The sequence below is a fragment of the Moschus berezovskii genome, chromosome 6 (assembly GCF_049115385.1).
Source record: "Moschus berezovskii isolate FMDL1 chromosome 6, NW_MosBer_1.0, whole genome shotgun sequence".
Lineage (NCBI taxonomy): Eukaryota > Metazoa > Chordata > Mammalia > Artiodactyla > Moschidae > Moschus > Moschus berezovskii.
This window is the reverse complement of record NC_142465.1, coordinates 108,538,448-108,565,560: the sequence shown is the minus strand read 5'-3', so window position 1 is coordinate 108,565,560 and position 27,113 is coordinate 108,538,448. Positions and strand designations below refer to the sequence as shown.

The 27,113-nt window shown below is 50.7% G+C and overlaps 1 protein-coding gene across 1 annotated transcript in view; it reads left to right on the top strand.

Annotated features, from left to right (window-relative positions):
• The first annotated feature begins 4,553 nt into the window (after window positions 1-4,553).
• NTF3 (neurotrophin 3) overlaps window positions 4,554-27,113 on the top strand; it is a 77,928-nt gene continuing 55,368 nt past the window's right edge. The window contains exon 1 of the mRNA XM_055395302.2: window positions 4,554-4,689. Within this exon, the coding sequence (XP_055251277.1) occupies window positions 4,672-4,689 (18 nt within the window). The 5' untranslated portion in view covers window positions 4,554-4,671. The remainder of the gene's footprint in view (window positions 4,690-27,113) is intronic.

Here is a 27,113-nt window from a genome sequence, read left to right as displayed (position 1 = left end):
CTATGAGGCTGGCACTCAGAAGCTCAGAGCCTGTCCAAAGACACACAGCTTCGAAGTGATGATGGTTGCATGAAACCTGGGTTGGGATGACTCCAGAAGTCTCTCTTTCAATGAGCCCTACCTCCTGATCTGTTACTAGGCTTTTTCTGTTTCCCTGGGGAAAGTCACTGTCCAGTTGGAACCTCAGTTTCATCAACTATTCAATGCAGAGTGAGGACACAGAGGCTCAGTGAACTTGACCTCTGAGATCCCTGCTCGGTCAGAGACCAGTGCTGATAAAGATGACAGAAATTTTAGGGAAGACCTGGGGACACAGTCTCTGTGGACATTGCACCCATCTTGGGGGGCAATAAAAAGAATCCCCAGGAGTCCCTAGGGCCTTTGGAAGGGGCTGCTAATGGGTGTGATATTCAAGTGACTGTTGGTTAATAACTCTTTTGGACCTGTGCAGTGATAGGTGGGCAGTCAGTAATCTCTTGAGCACCAGGAAGCACGGGAGTGCATGGTCCTCCCGTAACCCCTAAATTCCCAGTCCCTGGGCAAACACCTTTTGCCTTCACTTCATTGTGTCAGAAACATAGACTTTGAGGCTCCATTGGCAGAGCAGCAGTCTGAATGACTGGGGGTGGGGAGAGACAGGCTAGGACCCAAGAAAGGAACTGTGGCCACTCCGCCAAACTTCTCCACCATGCTTTCCAGCCACGGAAGATGCAACGTGCAAATATTTGAGGATCAGCTAAGATGCAGAGGAGCAACCTCTGAGCAGAAAGAAAAGCAAACAAATGAAACAAAACAAAAAAAATGAGAGAAGCAAATGTTCAAGACTAGCTAACTTTTCATGGGGAAAATCACCTCGCTCGTCTTTGCCATGTTTGGTCACAGAGGAGAGGGTCCTCCGAGACCACTCAGCCCACCTCTCTCATTTCCTGGGTCAATACGTCACAATGAATTAACCGCAGGCAGCTAGAACACAGGACCACACGCTGAGCATCACTCCCCACTCCCACCACCACCACCAACCCACAGTCCATTAAACTCAAACGTCAATCCCAGAAATGCTGCTTTTTACAAGGGAAAGGCACGCTTCAGGCCAACCTTTCCATTCTGTTTCTGTTCAGTGTTTCAACCACAGAGTGGTGCTATTGCAAAAGACAAGGGTGGGCGGCAGAAATTTGCTTTTAGGAACGAGTTTTCAAACAGGTCTCCAAACACCAGATCCAGTCCCCCTCTCACACAAACCCACAAGCCGCTTTCAGGAGGAGGGTCTTCCAGATGTAGCAAGGAGAAAAAGAAAGTTCATCAACCTAAAAATACAGCCAACAGATGGACACCAAGGTCAAGACTGCGACCAGAGAAAGCAATCCAAAAAGACCTAGTCTTCATGGACTCCAGCAGGACCCAGCTCTGCCTTGGGGCAGGAACCACCCAGTTTACTTCCCAACTCTCTTCTTTGCTTTAGCAATCTGCAACCACTCAGATCAGTCTCTATTCAGAAAAATGGATTTGCTCAGAAGTCACAATGTTCCACAGTTCTAAGTGAGTCCATAAGACATGCTACAGTCTTTTAGTTTATCTTTAAAGAAATACACCTTCGTACTTCTTTTTCTGGCCACCCTGTTTCCTGGTTACCTTGTCCCTCTCCTGGGAGTCAGAAGGAAGACTCAAGCAGCAGTATTTGGAGGGGGAACGAGAACAAATAGCTCTCAAGTGGAAAGAACAGCAGTCAAGGAAAAGGCAGCTTGCTGGCTCAGGGAAGATTGTCTGAAAGGGGCCTTCAGCAAGGGAAAGGGCCAGGGGTCCTCCGTTTGGGAGACAGTAAGCAATGGCTCCAATGCGGGAGAGGTAGATGCGATACCTGAATGGGGAAGATCCCCTGGAGAAGGAAATGACAACCCACTCCACTGCTCTTGCCTGGAGAATCCCATGGACAGAGCGGCCTGGTGGGCTGCATACAGTCCATGGGGTAGCAAAGGTGTGAGACTCGACCTAGCGACTAAAGAGCAGTGGCAAAGTGCATCCTTCTCACCCTGCCTCTGCCTGGTCCCGTCCTCTTCCTATCCCCTCCCTCAGTCCCTCCCTCCCTTCCTGCCCCCTCCTCCCCAAGGCACCACGCATATTTGGCAAGATTAAGGTGTCACCTCTCATATTACAAGGCGTGTTGATTGCACGTAAAGACAGACCCACTAGCTCAGGACAAAACCCCCCTCCAGTTGGGAAAAGGCACAAACTTTTCCCGAGGTCGCCTAGGTCCTGGCAAAACGAGGCAGTCACCCAGCGCCGGGCATCTGCAGAACAAATCGGTTTTAAACTCACGCTGCCTCCTCTTTTTCTTTTTTCTTCTGATTTTTTTTTTTTTTTTTTCCAAATTTAAGTTTGCCCCCTTCTCCCTTCCCCTCCTCCCTCCAGACTGCGGGTGACCGAGGTGCGGCAGGCGGAACAGCCAGGACTTGTTTTTAACCCATTCCTCGCTGCAGCGGGAGCCAGTCACCTCTCTTCTGGCCATCTTCGGGGTCACGGACGACCTGGAGCTCCAGCGAAGAGCCCATAGAACTTGGCCAGTGGAACTGGATCTGGGACCCGAATCCCGCCTTTGACTGCTCGGCAGCCGAGGTGGGGGTGGGGTGGGGGGTGCAAGTGCGGGAAGTGGGGGCGGGCAGGGGGGCGGGCCAGAGCCGAGGGAGAAAACCCGGACCCAGCAGCGCACGCCCAGTCCAGACCTTCATGGTGCCGCGCGCCGGCTGGAGGGGACAGCTCGGCAGCCTAGTCTGGCCCGGAGGAGGACCCGATCCTATTGGCGCGAGGGAGGCACTGAAGCGAGACCCTCCCCTCCCCAGGGACCGCGCGAGGTGACGCCCCTGGGCCTCAGTGGGCGCTTCCGGCCGTTTTCGATGTGGCAGCCTTCTGCAGCCAACAAAATGATGAGGCAGGTACAATCTATCTAGTACGCAGACCCCAGGCTCCCCATCCCTTCCCGTCTCCCCTCGGACCGGCGGCCTCACTCCGCGGCGGGTTCGGCCTGATCTGGTAGGTGCAGGGCCCTTCGTACTTCTTGGTGTCTGACCAAATGCTCCAACAAGTCAAAGGAATTTGGAGATAGATATATATATATGGGAACCTGGACCCCAGCGGAAACGTAGCGTGTGCTGCTTAAGGCAGGGCTCGGGGAGAAGTGATACCTACTGACTCCCCTCCCCCAGTGGCGCGCGAGTCCAGAGGTCCTGGCAAGAGATGGGGTGAGGGGTCGCGAAGATGGCACGGAGGAAGAAGTGGGGGGACATGGAGATAAGGATCCCCACGCCACGACCCGGGGACTGGAGGGCGAAACACTGAGACTCTGCGTTAACTCATTGACCCCTAAGTGACATTTACCCGCCCCCCCCCACCACTACTTCTCTTGATGGCAAATGGGCCAAAGCAAGACGACTTAAGTTGGTAAATTTAGAGACCGAGCTCGCCGCAAGCGGGGTCTAATGGGCAGCTAAAATTATCTCGAAATAAGAGACTTTTGCCCCCTGTCCTTCCATTCCTCGAATAATCGCCGGGTGGGGAAGTGGACGTCACTGCTTTCGGAGCGCTTAGAAAAGTCGGTCTGTCGCTGGTCTTCCCGCGCGGTCCCCGCCTGCAGATCGGTGGGTGCTGGAAGGGCGCAAGGCTGCAGGGGCAGACCCTCGTTTGGATGGAAGGGACTTAGGAGGAACTGAAGGCTTCGTGGAGTGGGAGCCTCCGATTCATCCCCCCCTCCCTTCCAAGCTCAGGCTCGCACAAACACACACGGGCGCACCCACAACCGACCGTCCCTGGGTCCCCTGACTCCCACCCAACACCTCTATGGCTTGATCTCCCTGCACCGCCGGCTGCTCCCTAGGAGCTGGTCCCGAGCGGCGAGCACCCTGGGGAGCGGTACCTGGGGCACGCTCGGGTGGCGGGGAGGGGGTAGGACCCACCGGTGGGCTTGGTAACGGGTGGGAAGAGGTCTGGAGCGGGAGGTTCTGAGGGGTTTGCACATTAGACCCCCAGCCGCCTTGGGGAAAGGGGCAAGAAAGATCCTTCCGCTTTGTAAAGAAAAACCTTAAATAAAAAGCAAAAAGAAGTTCAAAAAGAATTTTTTTCAAGAAAAGGAACAAATAAGACAGGCTGAAGGCATGAACGTGTAAAGTGCAGTGAAAAGTTGAATATCTCGTTTTTGTTTCTTTCCTGGATCTCTAGAAGGGAGATCGAGGGGGCAAACCGAAGCACACATCCCTGGGAAGTCGGGGGTATTTTTCTTTAGGAGCGGCTATGGGAAATGACCCGGTCCCCCCACTGGCCCCGGACCCCAACCGGAGGGGCGCTGGGGCGCAGGCGTGCGCGGCGCGCGGGGGCGGGCGGCGCGGCGCCGAAGGGGTTAAGGCGCTGAGCGCGGAGCCATCTGGCCGGGTTGGCTGGTTATAACCGCGCAGATTATGTTCGCGGGACTCAGAGTTGAAGGCTCCTCTCCCTACCGAGCAGCTCCGCGCGCAGCCCCCGAGAGAGCCCGGCGCAACTACTTTCTTCCCTTGCCTTTCTTTCTCCTGCTCTTTTTGTCCCCTGCTGGGGGGAGGCGGCGGCGGAGTGGGGGAGACTTTGGATGACCGAGCTCGCGTCCCCCTTTCTCTTCATGTCGACGTCCCTGGAAACAGTCACACGGATGCCATGGTTACTTCTGCCACGGTAAGGGGAGGCGGGCGCGCTGGGTGGGCAGGTTCAGGGGCCCGGGGGCCCGGTAAGGGGATGGACCTGGGGACCCGCGCGGGGCCCCGGCTCTGCACCCCGCCCCCACCCCATCGCGCTGCGCTCCTGCACTTTCCCTGGCTCTTGTCTTCCCGAAGTTTACGCCGGGATCTGCTCAGGCCATGGCGAGATCACAGCTACCCCTGCGCGCACACACACATGCACACACTCAAACACACACACACACACACACACACACACGCACGCACTCTTCCCCACCTCCTCTCTCCCGTCCCTCGGCTGCCGCCGGAGAAACCGCCCAATATCTGGGAAAGTGATCAGGTTTAAGGGACCAGGATTGGAAATGGGGGGCGGAGGAGAGGGGAAAGGGAGACGACGGAAGGGCAAGGAAGGGCTTCGGCAGAACCGCCAGCCCCTCATCATCACACCCGTCTGTTCGCGCAGAGGAGCTCCCCGCGCACCCCGTAACAAAGGGGGTGGCAGGCGGATCCGGGGAGGCTAGGGAGCCGCCGCCGCTCCCCGCACGCGCCCCCGGCGCCGGGTTCGCCGCGGCGCAGGGCTCTCGACTCTCCTCCCCCTCTGGGCCCCGGCGGGGCTGGGGGAGGGGATGTGGAGCTCCGGACCTGGAGAGACGCTTCCCAGTTTGGGGAGTTGAGACTCCTCGAGGCGCGGCTACCTGCCGGAGTCCCCCTACCTCCGCTCAGAGCTTCCTGGGAAACAAGCCTACACCCCGAGGCTCGTGCAGGCCGGTGGCCACCCCACCCTGGGTCTTTGAGCCGCCGATGTCGGAGCTGCGCGCGCGCCCCGCGACTCTGGGTCCCCTCCGGGGAGCGGCGGGCGCGGGGGGCCTAACGATCCCTGGGGAGTCCGTCCGGTTCCTCCGGGCCAGCTCTAGGAATCGGAGGTGCGGGGAGGCTGGGAGGCCCGGGGCGCGACGCATCTAGGTCGGACTTCAGACCCCCCCACCCCCCACCCCGCCAAGGACCAAAGTTCTCCGTGGCCCCAGAGCTCCAAGTCACACTCCGAAGGAAATTTGGGAAGTTTGGGAGTTGAAGGTTCGGGAAAAGAGGGGCTGGGTGGGGGAGGAGACAGTCCTGGTGGCTTTCGGGCGCGAGTCGTTGCACGGAGACCCTGCTTCTTTGGGGGAGTTGGGCGGCTGCGTTCCTCAAAGGCACGCGCGCCGAACTGGGAGGGGGCTGCTGACTAGTTAGGATCCCTCTCGCTGGATCCCCGGCTGGGAGCTTCCAGGTGCAGGAAACTCCGAACTAGGCAGCCTGGTCTCGACCTCTGGCGGCAGGTTAAGAGGTCTGAGTGCAGGCAGCTACCCTGAGGCAGCCAGAGCGCAGGGCTCGGAGCTGGAGAGCTGGCGTCTGCGCGCCTTGGACTTGTTTATGTGCCGACGAGCAGGGGGCGGGAGCTCGGAGGTGGGGTGGGGTGGGGTGGGGGCGGGCTAAAAGGGGGTGGGTGTCACCCCAGGACTCAGCCGCTTACCGACTGTGCTGGGAGACCTGCTTTTTACTAAAGAGATACCCCCTCCCACCCTGCAGAACCTAGAGCCCTATCTCAGCCCACCGTTCCAAACGTCAGGATGGAGAAAGTTGTAACGCGAGGGAACTTTGCCGTCGGTTCTGTTTTCCCAGCGCTCAGAAATTCACCGACGTCCTCAGCCTGTCCCCGCTTAACGCCCACCACCCCCCCTACACAAAGAAGGTGGAGGGGTAGGATTCAGGGGAGAAAATCCAACAGCCTCTGCGCTGGCCTTTAACGCTCAGGCCTGGGTATGGCGTTAGAAGAGGGGGAGATGATAAGAAAGGGGACTCTGAATAGTGTTGAGGGACAGAAGGAAGTCTGCAGGGCTGCAGTAGGAGCGCGGACGGGTTTGTGTAGCTGTGGACTGTTTTGTAGCTGAAAGTGGAGGGTTTGGCTCTGGGCTAACAGGATCTGGGTCCTATGGAGGGCCATCGCGGACCCCTGGGCGCTGGTTGGTCAGGGAAGGAGGTTGTTTGGAAAATCAGAGTGCTGGCGCTCCCTCTGCTCAGTGTGCAGGTGGAGATATTTGTTTCTGAGGGTCTCTTTCACGGGCACACAGCTGCCAAGCAGCAGGTGAGAGCATGTGGGCACATAGGTGTACTAATGAGAAATCTGTGCCCGCTAAGGGTGTCAGAGCAGAAGGAGAGGTACGGTGTGTTACAGCAGATGGCTTCTGCGTGCCTGCGCAGACACACGGAGTGGGTGTGGTATGGAGGGCGGCCGGGGTGGGGGGGAGGTGGGACGTGTGTGGAAGGTTGGGCTCCGCGCTTTCCGGTTACCAAAGGGATGGGGAGGGGGTTTTATCTGCGAATATCAGAGTGTGAACTTTGTGAATGAGTTCTGGGGAATTTGGCTGGAATGGCACTGGGGTCTGTGGGGAACAGGAAAGTGTGGGCTCAGACACTAATTCTAGAGAGATGGGGCATCTGCAGAAAAAGATGCTGAAGTGGTTTTCGCTTTCTCCTCCTCTGCATCCCTCACCCCAGAGAGGAGGGGACTGGAGAAGGCTTAGGGTGAGGGATGCACATTTAAGGGGAAAAGTCTTCTGTGTGTTGGCACAGGGTGGGGATGTGCAAGATTGGAGTGAGCAGAGAAATGTGCTTTGCATGCCTAGTGGTGGGGATGTATTGTATGATGGTTATAATAGGTTTTTCAATTTAATAAAGGAATTCACCATCACCAATTATTATTGATCATCAGTTAAAATGTATGAAATGCCCGCTGGAGGCTCAGCCCATTCCTGGGCTCTGGGGCATGGCATGGTGCCCTATAAAAATTCTTCCCAGGGCTCATCCAACTCCTGCAGTTTTGCCAAGAGGAACCAGGAGAGCTCGGTGCTAGAGGTTTCTTCAAGAACTGTAATTCAGTTTCGAGAGATGTTTATGGATCTCAGAGGTGAAAGGGAAGCTGACTTGAAATATATCTGTGGTTTTGTAGAAAGATAGGGGTGATGGATAGTTTTGTGTGTTGAGGAGGGAGCTGAGGGCTGTTACTATTTCTTGCAGGGAATGTGGGCTGGGAATGGGAGGGGGCAGCAAGCCGGGTCAGAATGCAGGTCCTGATACACCTGAGGGTGGAGTTTCTGAGAGCACAGCAGGGATGAGGCTTCCTGTGTAGGGCTTCGTAAGGGTGAGGCAGTGATCAGGAGGAAGATGCAGCTTGGGAGTGTTAGTCTCGGATGACTTCTGAGCTGAGTGGAAATCTGACATGTGTGCACACACCCTGCAGGGCTGGAGTGAAGAACCTGGGAGGAGGCTAGCCTGGAGAACCAGAGGGGTGTATGTTCTGGCTCTGGTGGGGGTGGTGGGATGTATGTTTTTGCAGGAATTCTTTGGGTCCGAGGAAGGATGCAAATCATCTTGGACGCTCAGATGTGTATGATGTGGATCAGAGTTTGAAAGGTACAGTTAGAAGAAGGGTTGCAGGCTTTTGGAAGCATTTAGTGGAGAAGGAAATGGCAACCCACTCCAGTGTTCTTGCCTGGAGAATCCCAGGGACGGGGGAGCCTGGTGGGCTTCCGTCTGTGGGGTCACACAGAGTCGGACACGACTGAAGTGACTTAGCAGCAGCAGCAGCAGCAGGGAGGGAGGGGAGTGTGATGTTGGTTGGGTTCATACCAGCAGGAGCTGGGGAGGTAACTGGGATGGAGCAGGGTGAGGGGTGTGCTCTGGCTGCACACCTGCTGACCTAGGACCTCCTTTTTAATGTCTGTTGCTAAAAGGGCATAAACAAACCTCTTGATTTGACTCAAGACATTTTTGAATTCCTGAAATGACAGGTGTGCCACTTTGAGGTTCTACCTTATCTGTAGAGGAAATTCCTCTTTGAAAGAGGGTTGATACAGGGTCTGAGCCTTGGGCAAAGGCTCTCGCAGTGGTGAGAGGATGGTGTGGTGGAGATGGAAGGCTTCCCATTGGGAATGCCTCAGTTCCAATCCAGTTCTGCCACTTTGGAGCAGGGTGATTTCAGGAAAGTTCTCTAATCTCTCTGATCCTTTCTTATTTCTTTTTGTGTAAAATGATACTGTCTGCTATGACTCGATGAGAGGAAAGTTCACTCTGCTCCCACAACCCCCCCCCATCCCCAGTCAAACCTTGGTGTGTTCAGCAGTATCGAGTCTTACTCCGAGATGACACCGATTTGAACGCAGGCGCTAGCATGGGTGTGAGCCATTGCAAAGATGGGTCCTGAGCCTCTTTCTCTACAGTACATGTTGTGTCCACTGAGCATCTGCTGCTCATCCACGGTGCAAACAGAACCTTCTGTGGCTGCCTCAGTTTACTCATCCATAAAATGGAGATAGCCAAGCCTAGAAGATTACTGACAGAGATCTGTATTCCTAAAAGGTCTTTGGAGGATTCAGAAGAAAGGCGGTCCACGAATCAACGTTAGTAATGATATGAGACAGACGTTTTCCTTTGCTGTGGACCGTGACGCCAAAAGAAATGCGATTTTGAGAACAGAGAAAGTAGTCATTGTTTTTTAGCATGTTAGAATTAAAGAGGCGCAAAGTCCAGGCATCCTGTGTTGCCATGAAGGGCGGTTTTTCTCTGGGCTGTGGATCCTGAGGGGCACGGGCTGTGGATCTGTGATATGGCAGACACCCAGTGCAGCAAGTTGGCGTGGCCCACTTTCCCAAGAGACAAAAATGGAGACCAGAGAAAGAGGGGCCAGAAAACCCACTCAAGCCTCCGAGTCCTCCCAGAAGTCAGCACATGCTGTCAACTGCTGGCGCAGAGTCAGGCTCCCATCCTTGAGTTCAGTGGCCATAAATAGTCAGGAGCTAAGCTATTTCCATGAGGCACTAAACCAATTCCGTTGCTTTTCTTGGCGAGATTGGGCCAATTAAGTTGATTGGAAGAGGTCACTGCTGATGGCGCTCACATTCCCCAGGCGGGACAGGGCCAGCAGAGTTTAATTACATAACATTTCCCATCTCCGCGGCTCCCCTCCCCAATGGATCAGATGTGCAGGCCTCCCCCTTAGCCCCTCCATCCAGGAGGGCTAATGGAGCAGGCGGTTTCTGCTCCAGCTTCTCCAGACCCTTCCCTGAGCAGTTAAAGCACTCCCTCCCTAACTGCGAGGAATGTAAATCCACGTGTTGACTACAATGAACCCACCACCCTGCTTCCCAACCTTCCCCAGCTGCTGTTTTACTCTTTAATGAGGCAGGCAGTTTCTGGCAGTGGGAACTGGGGATGTTGAGCTAGTGATTGTTACTAGGGTTTTTGATTTAGCGTTCTTTAAAATTGGGTCTGTTGGAGAAGGACCAGATCGACTGGAGACCAGCCTAAGACCCAAGGGGGCTGATGATACCTGAGGGGGCTGTGGATGTACTTTGTGAGTGGATAGGCATGAGCAGAAAGACAGGAGGATGGGGCTGTGTGTGGAGTGGGGGCATGGGGGCATAGGAGGGTCCTGGGTGGGCAGGAAGCATTCCTAGAGCTTGTGACGTGGGTGGCAGGTGTGTGGGTGCCTGGCTCAGATTGAATGGGCATCGTATTGTGTCTTGCAGAAGAGCCAGCTTGTGGAAGAAGCTGGGAGCAGCTTTACTTTTCTTTCCCGATCATTTGTATCTGGGGATGGAGGATGTGTGAGCTTCTAGGAAGTATGAGGTTGGTGCAGATGGAGCCTCATTCGTGCCTGAACAGATTTCTATTAAGATCGAGTTTGGACAAAGGAAGTCTTCCAGAAGACTCGCTTAAAAACCTATGAAAGCGCATGTAGATGGACCAAGATCTTAAAAGTCTTTTCTTGTGTTGCTGAGAGCTTTCCATACATCAGCCTTTCCTTCCACCTAAAAACACCAAGGGACTAAGTGTGCAGCCACCCCTGGGTGGTGAGAATGCACGGGCTGTTTTGTGTCCACATCTTTGTCGTGGTCCTTCTCAAGCAGGCTTAACTGGAAACCCCCAGAGGCTGCCTGTCTCTGGGCATCCTCCAAGGACTGATCTCTGGCTGGCTGTGTGGTTTCCCTGAAGAAGGATCTTGAAGTGAAATTTGGTGTGGTCTGTTGTGATGACTCGCTTTTCAGCAGCATCTCCAGAAAAGGTGTCTGTTGAGTCCCAGACCTCCTGCAGGTTTGTTTGGTCGGGAATTTTTGAAAGCATTGAGGTTCTTGCTCATCTAAGACCATACTGATCTCAAAAGACTCCCAGGCCAAGGTCATCTTAAGCAGCCCGGGGCAGCAGAAAGCCTGCTGACTTGGAGATAGGGGACCAGCTTGCTGCCAGTCACTAATGAGCTGTTGCTTTGTGACTCAGGCCTGGATGTACCCATCTGTCAATGGAGAGCTTGAACTAGAGGATCTCAAAGTCCATCCCAGCTGTACCATCAGAGGATTTTACAGTAGCTTCAATCTCTTCCTTGATCAGCACTAATGTGCTTTGGTTAGAGTGCATCTTGGCATATCCTCAATAAGATCCCTTTTTTTTTTTTTAATCTTTGGGAAATGGCTGAGTCAAAGGCAGAAAAGCTTGCAGAGAATTTGTCATAGCATTTTGTTTTGGCCAAGAACATTCTTAAAGTTGGCTCTGCCTGTGCAGTGTGTACAGAGCTGGAAGGGGTGGCGCTTGGCTTTCTGGTAGACCCGATGCTACTCGTCCAGCATCCATGTGAATGCCTGTTCGAATCAGTGTTTCTGACTGTGAGAAGTACCCACTTTGAAAATGATTGATGAGGGCTATAGTTAATGTTTAAGTACCTTCTGGACACCAGGCGTTACTGCAAATATCGCATGGTGTTATCTCAGAGCCCAAAATAATCTCTTTTGCTGCTAGGGAGACTGAGGTTATGTGAGGTTAAGGGGTCCGCTTAAGATCTCCATGTGCTGACTTTGTAGCCTGAAACCCATGGCCATTCCAAGTCCGTCACCTGCAGTCAGATTCTGTTTCTGCATTCCATGATGTCATCCAGGTGGGGGTTGCTTGATATCCCCTGCAAAGCCTGTCATCCCACAGGGTAGCCTGCTCCACCAGAAGGTTCATTTTCACCTGCAAGACAAATGTTGAGGCTTTCTAGCCACCTGCTGGAAAGCACGTGTCAGGTCTGTCTGAGCTCCTTTTGCCCTTCCCCTGCACTTCCCATCCTGCTGACAAGGGAATCTGCCCTTCCAGAATAGGGGTATTGATTTAAGCCACAATTGCCTCCTTGTAAACTCTATAAGATTGGAGTCAGACATCTGGTTTTGATCCGCTCGCCAATGAGAGGTGGTGGGTCCCAGCGTCCTTGAGACCTGTGATGAGGGTTACACAAAGTCAGAGTGAAAGAGAATAAAGAACAACGGGAGGGCTTTTCAGAATTTGGAGACCCCACAGTCCTTGAAGGTCTGGGGAATTCCCTCCATGTATACTGGGGCCAAACATAGATTTCTTGTTGAGAGGTTGAAGGCAGGAGTTGCTGCCAAAGACTGGGGTCCCCAGGCTCTGCTTGATGCAAAGCAGAGCAGTTGTAGGGTCCCCCATCCCTGGCACTTGCTTGCTGTATGCCCTTCTCTGGGCAGTCACAAAAGTAGGGGAGCCAAAGAGGTTCTCAGGGTGCATATTGCCATCCCTGGAGGGTGTGACTTCAGGCTCTTGTCTTTTCTCCCTCCACTGACTTTCCCATCACCATTACCATACACACATTTTCAAAGTGATGAATGAGAATGACTTTGTTCTGTTACTGAAAGATATTTGCAATGTGCTTGTAAATATACAACATTCACCTAATGCCTGTGCAATTGTGTGCTCAAAAGATTCGTGTTCCCTTTGTTTAAGATGACGTTCCATGTGTAGGGGGATGCTTTCTTCTTTGTAATAGCCCTATTATTATCACTTTTATGATAGAGAGCTGGGTCTTGTGCCCCCTCCCCCTCTCCATGTTCTCTCTGTTTTTAGGTCTGAACCCCTGGCATTTAAAAATATCCTCCCCCTCTGGCTCCAGATCATCCCTTAGGGAATAAAGTTCAAGTTCCTAGTCTGGGATTATTTCCATTCTGTGTCTAGTGGACCTCCTCCTGATGGGGCTCTTCCATCCCGTACTTTCACTGGATCCAGGAGGGAAAATACAGCTCTCGGAACCACTTGGTTCCCAACACGTGTGTCCCAGGATAGGAAGGACCCCAGCCCTCCTGACGCCCACCTTGTTCCTCCTTGAACAGCTCCTGTCACCTCTTGTTGCCTGCAGCTCCATCACGTCCGAATCTCACATCTGACTCCGTGTGACTGCATGTACTGTAGCCCACCAGGCTTCTCTGTCTGTGGGATTTTCCCAGGCTAGAATACTGAAGTAGGGTGCCATTTCCTCCTCCAGGGCACCTCTCCTTGAGAAGGACTCAAACTAACCGTGCGACCTTGAGCAAACCATGCTCCCTCCATGGGCCTCTGTTTCCTCTTGCAGAAAAAGGAGTTAGATTCACTGGAAGGTCAAAAGGCCCCTGCCCATCTTGACAGTTCACACGTTCCATGACTCTGCTGCTCCTCAAGCCTCCCTGTGGCCCTTGCCTGGGGATTTCCAGGTATCCCTGGTGCTCTTGGAGGACTTATGTGCAGAGCTGCGGAGGGGGTGGAGGAGGAAATTAAGTTATGTGATGCCAGATAAGTTTTTGAACATATGGAGGAGTGCATGTTTATAAAGTGCTGAAGAAGCAAGCTTGCCAGATTTGTGGCAGGTCTTGGATTGGGAGTTGGAAGTGTCAGGAGAGGTTTATGTGGGATAAAATGGGCAGCTGATTTCGGTGAGCAAAATCGGAAAGATCCTGAACCTTGAGCAGGGACCCCACACTCCGCCTCTGACCGTTTGGGGAGTCTCTGCTCTACATCAGGTCCCACTTTCCTCCTGTGCTCTGTGGAGACTGAAGGGCTCCCGGAGGCTTTGGTGATCCTCTAAACCTTTCCTGGCACATCACTAATTATGGGAACTGAGGTTTAGTAGAAAGGCCTGGATGGATGAATTAATGAGGAATATGGCTTCAATGTAGAAGGAAATGTCCTCAGATCACAAGAGGATACAGGTGGCAGAAATAAACCTCTGTTCTTGAATTTGCGATGGCCTTGGATGGCCAACATTCTGTGTGTGTGTTGGACTTAGAAGGCTCTCCCTTCCCCACCAGGGATATTGAAAGCATCTTTCAACCTTTCACTTTTTGAGCGACTAACACTTTCACTCTGGGGCTTCCCTGGTGGTTCAGACTGTGTAAAGAATCTGCCTGCAATGCAGGAGACCTGGGTTCAATCCCTGGGTTGGGAAGAGCCCCTGGAGAAGGGAAGGGCAGCCCTCTCAGGTATTCTTGCCTGAAGAATCCTATGGAGCCTGGTGGGCTACAGTCCACGGGGTTGCAAAGAGTCAGACATGACTGAACGACTAACACGGACACTTCTCGTATCTTTGATTCACCGTCCGTTCTCCTAGCATCCTTCCTACACCCCTGTCTTCTCACTAGACGATGAGCACTGCAAAGAAAGGCATCTGATCTTTTCATCCCTGTGTCCCCAACCCCTGTAGTGAATGCACAGCTGGTCATCAGGGAGTCCAGCGGTGAGAGGCCAGGCTCAGAGAGGTGACGTGCCTTTCCATGGGTCCAGAGTTGTGTCCTGTGTCCCATTTTGGCCTGTCCTGAGGCTGAGATCGGGAAGCTTACGCCCTGCCCACCAGGAAGGGCTGTTCTTGCTCTCTTCAGAGACCCCCTCCTCACCTCCCCTGTCTTAGTCTGCCAAATCCTTCTGCAAATACAGGTTTTCAAGACAGAAGAACTGGGTGTCACTGCACATGAGTTAAGGGGCTTCCCAGGTGGCTCACCCATAAAGAACCTGCCTGCCAATGCAGGAGACTTAGGGTCAATCCCTGGGTTGAGAAGATCCCTTGGAGAAGGAAATGGCAACCCACTCCATTATTCTTTCCCAGAGACTTCCATGGACAGAGGAGCCTGGTGGGCTACAGTCCCTGGGATCACAAAGAGTTGGAATTTGTGACTAAACAACAACAACGTCTCTAGACTTAATGAAAACACATGTTCAAAGATTATTCATGGCAGAAGCCAATGCAGTATTGTAAAGCAATTGTCCTCCAATTAAAAGTAAACTTTAAAAAAGAGGTTATTCATTGAACAACCTGTTGTTGGCTGACAAGTCTCAGGCCGTGTGCTCAGTGCTGGAGAAGGTGCAGAGATGAACACTGCAGCTCTGAGCTCCAGGGTCTGGGAGCTGCTGAGGGCAATGGACCACGTGCCATATACTAAACATATTTTGGCTCATATCACTGAGTTCCAAGGAGGGGCGGGCTGAGCATGGACATTCAAATGCAGGGCTCCTGGCTGGAGTGTTGTTTGTTGATGTGAACAATGATAGGGAATCCTCTTGAGCAGCAGCAGGCTGGAGAATCCATGAGGGCCTTCTCTTCTGCTGTAGGACAGTGGTTTTCTCTTCCCTGAGTTCCCCAAGCCAGACCAAGCCTCAGGTGAGGGATGCTCAGAGCTGGGTGTGATGGGAGCTCTTGGTTCTTCCCAGTGAGAGCTTGCTGAAGGTGCATGTTGTACAAGGCGTTGGGTCTGGGCGGATGTATAGGTGTGTGTGTTCACGAGTGTGCTTTCCAGTAGTCGCCCTGCTCTTGGCTGTCGTTGGCTCAAGCAGGGGAAGTGCATCCGCCGGAAGCTCTTCAGAGCCTCTTCTCAAGGCTGCGCTCTGTCCTGTCTGTGGCCACTGTTGACACAGGGACAGACTGCCACCTACTGTCCACTCCTGTCCTCTAGGAGTCCCTCCTGCTCAATGAGCTCCTCGGCACTTTTTTTTTGTTTTTCACATCCTGTTTTTAATCGGTCCAGATACCAGCAGAAAGAGAACAGACATCAGGTCCTTAGTAAGTGACTTCTTTTGGAATTTAGAAGGGGTTTTTTAAAAAACATAACACATCTGTTGGATATTTTTCTTATCTGCTTAAGAAAAAAGTTATTTGAAGGGGGCCTTCTGCCTCTCCTTAATGACCCTGTTGGGTACCTGGGTGCCTGGAGATTCCCGAGAGGAGGAAGGCTAGGCCCTGCCTTCAGGAGCCTTGCAGTCTAGCTGGGAGTCGGGACAGATCTGCGAAGAAACAGGCCACAGGGTGGGGCAAGATATGTTTGGTACTTGGCATGTGAGTGGCTGGGACCACAGAGGCTTTGGGGGTTTGGGGGAATGAGGAGTCCTTGTAGGCGGGGTGATGGGGGAAAAGCGAGTGTAGACAGCTTGAGCAGGTCTGCTTTAGCAAGCCCAGGGTTTGGTGAGTGGCTCCTGAGATCGCTGCTGACAGGCTCTGCTCGGGGATCTAGCAGCTCCCTGTGACTGCGGGTTGTCAGTTTTGATGACACCTGGCAGCGCCTCCCACGTTTGCAAACAGTGGGAGATGGCTCCTTGTCTCCACCTTGTCAAGGACCAGTGGAGCCAGAGTGCCTCTTGCATCTGCTGCAGGGAGGATGTCTCAAGGTGTGGTCCTGTCCTGACAGCCCCACACACGGTGAGAGGGTGAGAACGTCCCCAGAGTCACGACAGGTGCTGTATGAGGAGGTGATCGGCTTTCAGGAGGCTTCTGCCCGCTGCTTCTCTCCTGGGCCATCCTTCCAAAGACACATCTGCACAGTGCTTGAGTTGAGGAGTTTTTCCAAAAGAAACTACATTAGTTTTCTCATGTAGGTCATAGCTCAGATCTAAGATTCTTTCATGGTAGAATTCATTCTACCATTGCCTTTATGGAGTTGTTTTTAAAGTATCTTAGACTTTTTTTTCCCTTCTTTTTTCTTTCTATTTTCAATTTTATTTGTTTACATATTATATCACATAAAAGGATACACAAATCCATTAGCTTTTAGCCAAATCAGAACTGCAGTTTTTCAGATTTTAAAAGGTCACCCATTTGTATAGATTTATAGAGAAAAAATAATTGTGACTTTCTTTGAATTACTCAGCTTTATGTAGTCATATTGGAGAAGGAAACGGCAACCCACTCTAGTATTCTTGTCTGGAAAATCCCATGGGCGGAGGAGCCTGGTGGGCTGCAGTCCATGGGGTCGCTACGAGTCGGACACGACTGAGCAACTTCACTTCACTGTGTAGTCAAGTATAATTTATTTAGTCATATCATATGACTTAATTTATATAGTCATATCAATTTTAGCAAATAGAAAACATTCAGACTTGGTAATAATTTTAAAAGTTTCTAACAAGATTAACTATTTTTCTGCTCAATAAAATACCAAGTGATAAGTCTAGTTGGGGACAGTCCAGTGAAAAAAACACTGGCGCAATATAAAGTATCTAAGACTTTTGATGCCTGCAGATTAAAATGGGGGGAAAGTCGCTTTTCATAACTCACTCTCCCATCCTTTCTTTTTCTCTTTCTTTCTTAGCATGCCAGTGATCATCCAGGAAACCTTCGGTGCATTTATTCCATGTTCTTGTCTCCCGGTGTGTCTGTGTGTGAGAGAGAGAACAGAGAGAAAGATATTTTAGATTGTGGTCTATTAGAAAGTCTAGGAAATCAAGTTGGATTGGGGTTGAGTTACTGGTAGGGAGACCTGAGCTTGTCACTCTAATCCTCTGGCGTTTCCCGCTAACATTTTGGCTCTCTATGAATCAGGACTCTCTCTTCCCAGCCCCCCAGCAGTGTTTACATCTGCTTTGGGGACTGCTGTATTACGTTACTGTCTGTCTGCAGAAAGTCTTCTGAGTTCTTGGGGGACCTTTCAACAGAGGCACAGTCAAGGATGGAGCCATAGCGCGGGTCTGAGTTTTGACTGTGAAGGGAAAAAAGCTGGGGGCTTTAGCAGTTGGAGAAGAATTGCCATTGTTTATCATGTGTTTTCCGTGGCACAGCGGTGCCCGTGACTCTGACCTGAAGAGAGAGAGTGAGCAGAAACTGAGCTCGAAGTTGAAAGGGAGATTCTTCCAAGAGCCGCCAGTAGGGAGGGAGAGGCTTGCTCAGGCCCAGCCTGAACATGGGAGGTTTTCTGATGGTCTGTGGTGTGATTTGTAATCATGACTGAAAGAAGGAGGAGATGGGGGGAGGGGAGACTTCCAGGTGAGGAGGCAGGTGGAAAGAGGCCCCAGGTGAGGGAAGAAAGTGAAAGTGAAAGGGCTCAGCCATGTCCAGCTCTTTGCAACCCCATGGACTGTAGCCCGCCAGGCTCCCAGTCCATGGGATTCTCCAGGCAAGAATACTGGAATGGATTGCCATTCCCTTCTCTAGGGGATCTTCCCATCCCAGGGATCAAGCCTGGGTCTCCTGCATTGCAAGTGAATTCTTTACCATCTGAGCCACAGGTGAGGGAAACCAGGGACTAAAAGAGCTGAAAGCAGTCCAGGTCCTAGGGCACACCGGAGCAGCACGGGGCGATGTGTCAAGGGAGGGAGGCGGTAGGACGGAATGCCAGCACTGAGCTTCCTCCTGACCCCAAGCACAATGGAGCCAGTGGAGGTGGCCCAAGGGAGGGTAGGGTTAGCCTTTTGTTTTTGAAAAAGATCACTCTGGTGCCATATGGGGGATGGCTCTTCATAAAGAGTTGTTCGGTGGAAGAAGGATCACTCTGGTGCAATATGGGGGATGGCTCTTCATAAAGAGTTGTTCAGTGGAAGAAAGATCACTCTGGTGCCATATGGGGGATGGCTCTTCATAAAGAGTTGTTCGGTGGAAGAAAGATCACTCTGGTGCCATATGGGGGATGGCTCTTCATAAAGAGTTGTTCGGTGGAAGAAGGATCACTCTGGTGCCATATGGGAGGTGGTTCTTCATAAAGAGTTGTTCGGTGGAAGAAGGATCACTCTGGTGCCATATGGGGGATGGCTCTTCATAAAGAGTTGTTCGGTGGAAGAGGATCACTCTGGTGCCATATGGGGGATGGCTCTTCATAAAGAGTTGTTCGGTGGAAGAAGGCTGGTGGTCGGATTGATGGAGGAATGAATGAATGGGTGAATAAGTGAAGGAAAGGCAGAGGGGGCATCAAGCTAGACGTGGCCACTGGTCACTCTGACCACTGCCGGCTCCTGGGGAGGTGAATGGCTGGGAGGAGAGGGGACAGGTCACGGATCAGCGTGGCTCTGACTCCAGGGAAATGGGTACCAGTACAGTAACAATACTGAGAGGTCAGTGGGCCATGGAGGTTCTCCCGACCTTTTTGGTTTTCTTACATTTCTGTCCTAGTTGATTTCATTCCCGATCAGGAAAGAAAGTGGCTTTTTGAGTGGTACCCCAGAAAATCTGAAACTGTAATAGTGACTTTCTCTGGAGGGGGTTGTTGGCCCTGCAGACTTTTCATAGGATTGGAGGAGCAGGTGGACCTTTGGTGCAATTTCTGGGATGTCTAGAGAGTCCTAGATTCTGGACATCAGATCCATCTATTGATGTTTCCTATGGATTAGTGTGTGTGTGTGTGTGTGTGTGTGTGTGTATTTCAATCTCCTAAATACCCAATTCCACAAAGCCTCTTTTGCTCACAGTGGATCCATATAGAGAATCACTTGTGATCATGTTGGTTACCACAGAGAAGGAAAGTATTTATGACAGTGACCCAGACAGACACTTGGCATGCCATCCAGTGACTTGGCCTGCGATAATGCAGGAATGCCCCTTGGTGAAGGCGAGGGAACCAAAGAGACGCTCCTGTGTTACCTTGAAAGACTTTGCTCAACAAAGACTCTCCCTTGTGCTTACTGTCCTATTCTTGCTTCACACTTTGCTATTTTATAACTTTGGCCAACTCAAGTTGATTGTCTAGGAACAGGACAGAGGCATCAGTACTTTTAAAAGCTCATCAAGAGAACCAACTCATTGGAAAAAACCCTGATGCTGGGAAGGATTGAAGGCAGGAGGAGAAGGGGACAACACAGGGTGAGATGGTTGGATGGCATCACCAACTCGATGGACATGAGTTTGAACAAGCTCCGGGAGTTGGTGACGGGCAGGTAAGCCTGGTGTGCTGTAGTCTATGGGGTTGCAAAGAGTTGGACATGACTGAGTGACTGAACTGAACTGAACTGGAAAGTTTCAACATGCAGCCAAGTTTGAGAACCACTCGCTCAGAGTAGGACTCCCTCTGCCCCACCCCTGCCCCTCTGAAGCTTCACTGTGGCATCTGTTCCATTCAGTGAGGTCCCCATGAATCCATTATAAGTTGAAAATGTAGTAGTTTGAAAATGCACTGAATAATACACCTCAGCTATCAAACATCACAGTTTAGCCCCGTCTACTTGAAGCGTACTCAAAACACTTCCATCAGCTTGTGTGCGTGCGTGTGTATTCAGTCGCTCAGTCATGTCCGACTCTTTATGACCCCATGGACTGTTGGCTTCTCTGTCCATGGGATTTTCCAGGCAAGAATACCGGAGTGGGTTGCCATGCCCTTCTCCAGGGAATCTTCCCGACCCATGGATCAAACCTGAGTCTTCTGTCTTGCAGGTGGATTCTTTACCACTGAACCACCAGGGAAACCCCATTGAATACTGCACTGCAAGTGAAAAGTTGGATAGATGCTGGATAGAGAATGGCTGAAAGTATTTCGTCATTGAGGGGTAGCATTATGAGAGAGGAACTATGCATACTGTCAGCCTGGGTAAAAGAGATAAAAATTCAAAAGTACGGTTTCTGCTGAATGCATATCACTTTCATGTCCTCTTAAAGTCCAAAAATTCTAAGTCGAACTGTCCTAAGTCAGGAGTTTGTTGTCTTATTGAAGGATGTTCAGATCATTAGAGTTGAGCTCTCCTACTCCCTGCTCATCTGACATCCGCTTCAGAAAGTGGAGCTCAGAAGGGCAGATTACAGGGCCCAGCCATTCCCAAAATGCCCCAACCCTGTCTTCTGAAGGGGATGTTGAGGGTTAGGCTGGGGAGCAGAGAGAAAGAGAAGAGACTGGCGTTCCTAGCGCCCAAGAGCTGTGCCAATACCTTCGTGCTCATCATCTGGTTCATTCCCGCAACTGCCCCTCAGAGGCAGCTCTCACCCCACGCTGGAGGGCGTAGTGTCCACAGTGCATCCAGAGCACAGAATGGTTTGTGGTCACTGAACGGTCAGATTTCCTGCCCTGCTTCTCCCTGGCAACTTGCACATCAGTCAGAGGCCCCACTTGGTATAATCATGGAGCAGGGCTGGCGATTCCAGCATCGGTGGCTCAGCGAGAAAGTTAGCACCTCTGTCCCCACTTGGGCCTGTGGGATCCACCCACATGCCAGGCTTAGGATGATGGTGCTCCCAAGAGGTCCACCCTGAGGACCAGCTTTAACCCACAGGCCTCCTGGTCAGAAGGCAATAGTTCTCTTGCCATTTTCCCATGAGGAAAGATGTGAGGAGGGCAAGGGAGTGGAGGGTCAGAGAAGGAAGCTAAAATTCAAGGTCTGAAATGCAGAATGAGTTTACGCTTCCAAAGACATGTTCCTGAATTGTTAGGTGGACCATGTAGAGTGGTAGCCATCCTGAGGTTTCTAGTTTTCAAGAAGCGCTACCTATGTCTGCTGGCAGGCAAGGTGGGGCTGGATGTCCAGCGCCAATGGCTAAATGCGTGCTTCTCTAAGCCTCTGGCTTTGGAATTCTCCAGTCCAGACGGCTGAGCTCTGGGTTGTAAAATCATTGTGGATGGTGACTGCAGCCATGAAATTTGAAAGCTATGACAAACCTAGACAGCATATTGAAAAGCAGTGGCATCACTTTGCCAACAAAGGTCCATCTAGTCAAAGCTTTGGTTTTTCCAGTAGTCATGACAGATTTGAAAGTTGGACCATAAAGAAGGCTGAGTGCTAAAGGATTGATGCTTTTGAACTGTGGTGCTGGAGAAGACCATTGAGAATCACTTGGAAAGCAAGGAGGTCAAACCAGTCAGTCCTAAAGGAAATCAGTCCTAAATATTCATTGGAAGGACCAATGCTCAAGCTGAAGCTCCAACACGTTGGCTACCTGATACAAAGAGCCGACTCGTTGGGAAAGACCCTGATGCTGGGAAAGATTGAAGGCAGAAGGAAGAGAGGGCGGCAGAGGGTGAGACAGTTGGATGGCATCACTGATTCAGTGGACATGAAGTTGGGCAAACTCCAGGAGATAGTGGAGGACAGAGGAGCCTGGAGTGTGCAGTCCATGGGGTCACAAAGAGTTGGGCATAGCTCAGCGGCTGAACAACAACAAGACTGCCGAGTGAGCCTGAGTGTAGTTGGGACTTTGATGGAGTGAGCTGCACCGACCAGATGTTGGGCCCGGGAACGTGGTTCCTGGGAGGAGGCTAGATGGTGGTAGTGGAATCGGGATCTGCAGCAGAGGGTGAAGAAGGTGTAGGCAGGTGAGGGATCACGTTCTACATGAGGCACTGCTAGGGAATTGCCCATCAGAGACAGAGACGAGCCCTGCAAAAAAAACACAACGGAAGCAGAAAGCCACAGGGCTCTCTGTGTCTATCCTGCGGGTGGAACTGAAGTCATTCTTGGCAGTGGGCAGCTTCCACTGCCTCCACCGCCCCCCGCCCCAACACACACACCCCACCCCGCATCACACAACCATCACCCTCGGCAATGGCTTTCTGTTTTTAAATCCAGGGACAGTGATGTTTCGAAGGGGAGGCAAGATATGAGCTGAAACATTTATATCTGGGTTTTTATTGAAATGCAGTTGATCTATAATGCTGCTCGCTTCAGGCGGACAGCAAAGTGACTCAGTTGTACATATGGTACCTCGTTGTTGTTGTTGTAGCTGATCAGTTGTGTCTGACTCTGCGACCCCATGAACTGTAGCTCGCAGGCTCCTCTGCCCATGGAATTCTTCAGGCAAGAATCCTGGAGTGGGTTGTCATTTTCTTCTTCAGGGAATCTCCCCAACCCAGGGATCGAACCCATGTCTCCTGCATTGGCAGGCAGATTCATTCTTTACCACTGAGCCGCCTGGGAAGCCCCAGAGATCGTGGTGAAGGAATGCAGACTTCATGACAGTGAGCTATATGGAGAACTGATACTTAAGCAAGAGAATCCAGGTTCTAGTCACTCATGGTCACAACCTCCTGGAGCCTTGGTATCCTCTTTGGTAAACTAGGATTATAAACCCCAGGGATTTAGCATATTAGGGTAAAGTTTCAGATGAGATAATGCATAGGAAAGTGCTTTGCAAGCTGTAAATTCCTTTACAAACACATGTTGCGGTTGAGACTGGTGTATTCTGATGTTAATAACATATTGTTCTTTTTGGTAGGCAACTTTCCTCCAAGTCAGCCTGGGAAAATAGTCCTTAAAGGAGATGCTGCAGCACTGAAAGCTGGGGAGAGAGCCTTCAGGGGCTCCATAAGAAATGGGAAGAAGTGTTACCACTGTGTCTTGGAAGCATCAATGTTATTCCTTGACAACTTTCTGATGGTGTCATTTGGGGTGTAAGTTCGGTGAAAGTGGACATGTTAGTCACTCAGTTCTGTCCGACTCTTTGCGATCCCACCAGGCTCCTCTGGACATGGAGTTTCCAGAATACTGGAGTGGGTTGCCATTCCATTCTCCAGGGGCTCCTCCTGACCCAGGGATTGAACCTGGGTCCCCTGCCTTGTGGGCAGATCCTTTACCGTCTGAGCCACCAAGGAAGCCTGTAATCTCAGCGGGCTGGCATTCGGGAGGGACAGATGGAAGTGCCCATTGGAAACGGACAAGCTTGTGGCAGTTGACATGTGGTCCAGGAAACTTGAGTTCATGTCGTGTGGGATCTTCTTCCCTTCTGCAAGGCCATTCCCTGAGTCTGTCCCCAGCTGCTGCTCCTCGTCATCCTCTCTGCAGTGTTATCTCTGCACCCTTGAGACAGAACTTCCGTTCCAGCAGCATCATGGGTCTGGTCTCAAAGTTCCTAGATGACTTGCCCTGCCTTTTTGTTTATTGTTTCATCAATATGAAAACCCCCTCGAGACATCCCTGCTCTCGCTTTGTGGAGGAGCCGCCTTGTATCTGTGAGATTATGAAATATTCAAGGTCCTTTTCTCTTTGCCCTTTTAGCTGCCTCCAGGGGGTTGAGTTTTTCCGGTAGTAGAGTTTGTTGTTTCTTTTCATGGTGCCGGCTTTCCTTGGAGAGTGGTTGGTTACTCTTATCGCCGGGCTATCTTACATTGCAGATTCTTCTACCTTCATTGCATGTGGATTCAGTGCTTGGTATCAGCTTCTAGATGCTCTGTGGCTTTTTGAACGTGTGCCTTCTTTTAGAGATTCCTTAACAGTTCCTGGTCAATGAAAATCTCCCTTCTTCTTTCCAAGCCTAGACAGTTATAAATGTATTTTTAATGTGTTTTCTGTTATTGTATGGACTTGATACAATAACACCTGGACCACACCTCAACTGCCCCATGCTTGTCCGCTTCCAACAGGCAGTTCCATCCACCCTTCCCGAATGGCAGAATGCTGAGATTACAGGCTCAGATGGTAAAGAATCTGCCCTCAAGACAGGGTGATTGCAGTGGGTATGCAATCTGCCATCTTAAAATAGGAATCCCTTCAAAGTTCTTAAGAATCTTAAGTGGAATGTTTAAGCCAAAGTGGAGATAACAGTGATAAAATTTCGACTGCTTTGCACAGAGCTTATTGTAGATAGACAAAGCTGTTGTGTTAGCTGTGCATTATTATAATCAAAATAGAGCATCAGCTGGAACTTCCCTGGTGGTCCAATGGTTAAGAATCCTACCTTCCAATGCAGGGGATGTGGCTTTGATCACATGGGTTTAATCCCTAATTGGGGAACTAAGATCCCACATGCTGCAGGGCAACTGAGTCAGTGCGCCCTAATCAGAGAGAAGCCCATAAGCTGCAACTAAGACCCAATACAGCCAAAAATAAATAAATGAATAAATTTTTAAAAATAAAATAGAGCATCAGCCTGGTTTTACCATCTCCAATTGTTAGCTATGAGTTATTGACAATAGTGCTAATATTGTCAGTTTCCTTAAGTGTAAAAGGATATTACTTTCTTAAAAAGACTAAATAAGTTATAGTAGGTAGACTCAGAAAGTCTGGAACATAGTCAAGTTTCAATACATGCTAGCTATTTTTTATCATGATATTATTAATTAACCCAAAGGGGTAAATAACCACATACATTGCTATCTTAGGGAATCCATGGGCAGGAACCTACACACCTTTCTGCAAGAAACACAGTTTCATTGGTGAAATTCTTCTCTTGTTGTCCTTTCATCTAATTGTTAGATTCATTTTTGAGTTAACTTTACATATTTAATTCGTTTTCATGAGCAACCCTGATTTTTAAGAATATTTTCTTCATTATCACACAAAATGAAAGTTGGAAATTCCAAAACCAGTGTAGAAACTGGGTTGCCTCTTACTCTTGTCTTTGTTTCCTGCATTATCTGGGATTTTTGTGGATGGACAGTTTTGTGGCTCACAGAGACAGGGTGAATGCACCCACACTGCCCAGCAGGTGTGGGATTGAACAAGCTTTGTGGGAGGCTCTCTGTCCCCCGTCAAGCAAAGCCCATGACACACTTGACCCCATGACCCACTCTCCCTTCCCCCCATGTTAGGCTTGAGTATCCTGCCTCCATTCACGTTATTCTCAAAGCTCAGGACCTCTCTCCTGACTCTGTCTGCCTGGTTGACCATTACAACTGCTCACTCAGGAAACCTTCCTGAAGGCCAGAAACACACCTCTGGTGCATCATTTGCTACATTATAGATCCTGTTGGGTCTGTCTCCCCCATGAGTCTGTCCACCCTTTGTAGGTTAGGGCCTTATTATGTGTTCGTGCTTGCTAAGTCACTTCAGTTGTGTCTGACCCTTTGTGATGCTGTGGACTATAGCCTGCCAGGCTCCTCTATCCATGGGATTCTCCAGGAGTGGGTTGCCATGCCCTCCTCCAGGGAAATTTCCTGACCCAGGGAATGAACACACATCTCTTATGTCTCCTGCACTGGCAGGCAGGTTCTTTACCACTGACACCACCTGGGAAGCCCATTATAATTATATCCGCCAGCAATTAATACAGCTCATAAGAAATGTTGGTTACACTGAAGTGAACTACAACAGCACAAGGGTGTCCCAGAAATTGGCAAGACTTCTCCAGCACTGATGAATCTATCTTCGTTGAGTGTATGTTTGTGGTTGTCTTAAAAGCTTTCTTTTTTCCATGGGAAATTTAAACTGGATAACTTAGAAAAAGCAACCGCTTCATTCCTGGCCAGGGCTATAAAATCTTGGCTCTGCTGGTAGGTGATTCCTACATTAGTGTCCAAAAAAGAGTCTCTGTCCAGAAATATTTAGTAACCTCCTGCTATGTACTGGGACACGGTTCTAGGTGCAGGAGACAGAGCACAGAGTGAAAAAGGCCAATCTTCTGTTCTCAAAGAGCTTAGATTCCAGTGCAAACAATGTCTGAATGCAGAAATGAATAAGCAGATAGATGAAAAGAAAGGAAGGGACGAAGGAGGAAAGAAAGGGAGAAAGAAAGAATTTCCCTGTGGGCATTAGTGTCAGGATGGATAATAAAGCCAAGTGATGTGATACACAGTGGGAGAGGGTATTTTATTTTATTTTGCTTTCCAGGCTGTGAGCCATGCAAGATCTTAGTTTCCTGACCAGGAATTGAACCTATGTCCTTTGCTGTGGAAGCATGGAGTCCTATCCACTGGACCACTAGAGAATTCACAGAAGATATTTTAGATCTCTATGTTCAAGACACAGCAGAAGGCTCGAGCGGCTGGGACAGAGTGAGAGAGGCCGGCTGGATCCTGTAGGGTTTCATGGGTCAGTACAAAGTTTATATTTCGTCACAAGCAGAGGTCTGTAGTTAGAAACCACGCCCCCTCCAAATATGGTGGGAAGCCAGAGTCTTTTGCAAGAATGATGGGAAGTCACTGGAGGCTTTGGAGCAGGAAATAATGTCATCTGCTTAACATTTGTAGATGGTCGCTCGGCCTGTTTTGTGAGGGACAGGCCTCAGAGGCAGTGCGACAGTGGGCAAGTGCGGATGGTGGCCTGACTTGGGTGGTCTCGAGAGGCATGTTCAGGAACCAGAAGACTTCGGATCTGATTTGGAAGTAAGGCTGGAAGGACCCGATGGTCCAGTGAGAGAAGAGAGTATGAGAGGAAGAAACCTGTCAGTGGAAGAAGGAACAAGTCCAAGTTTGGGCATGGAGATGCACCATCAACGATGTGGGAGTCCTAAAACCCCCAGAAAAGCTGACTTTCCAGCCTGAGCATTGTGTGTGTGTTGTGGCAAGGTACACAAGAGAGAAAAAAACGGAACATTCACTATGCTTCATTTATTTCATCTGGAAGATGAACTCTGCTGGGTGATCTGTTGGGTATAAACTCTGGTGCTGAGAAGCCCGCTCATCCAGGCGCTGGCTCCTGAGTGCCTGGTGCAGTGAGACGTGTGTCCTTGCTGGTGGGAAGTAACAAAAAATGCCTGATTCCTCACCT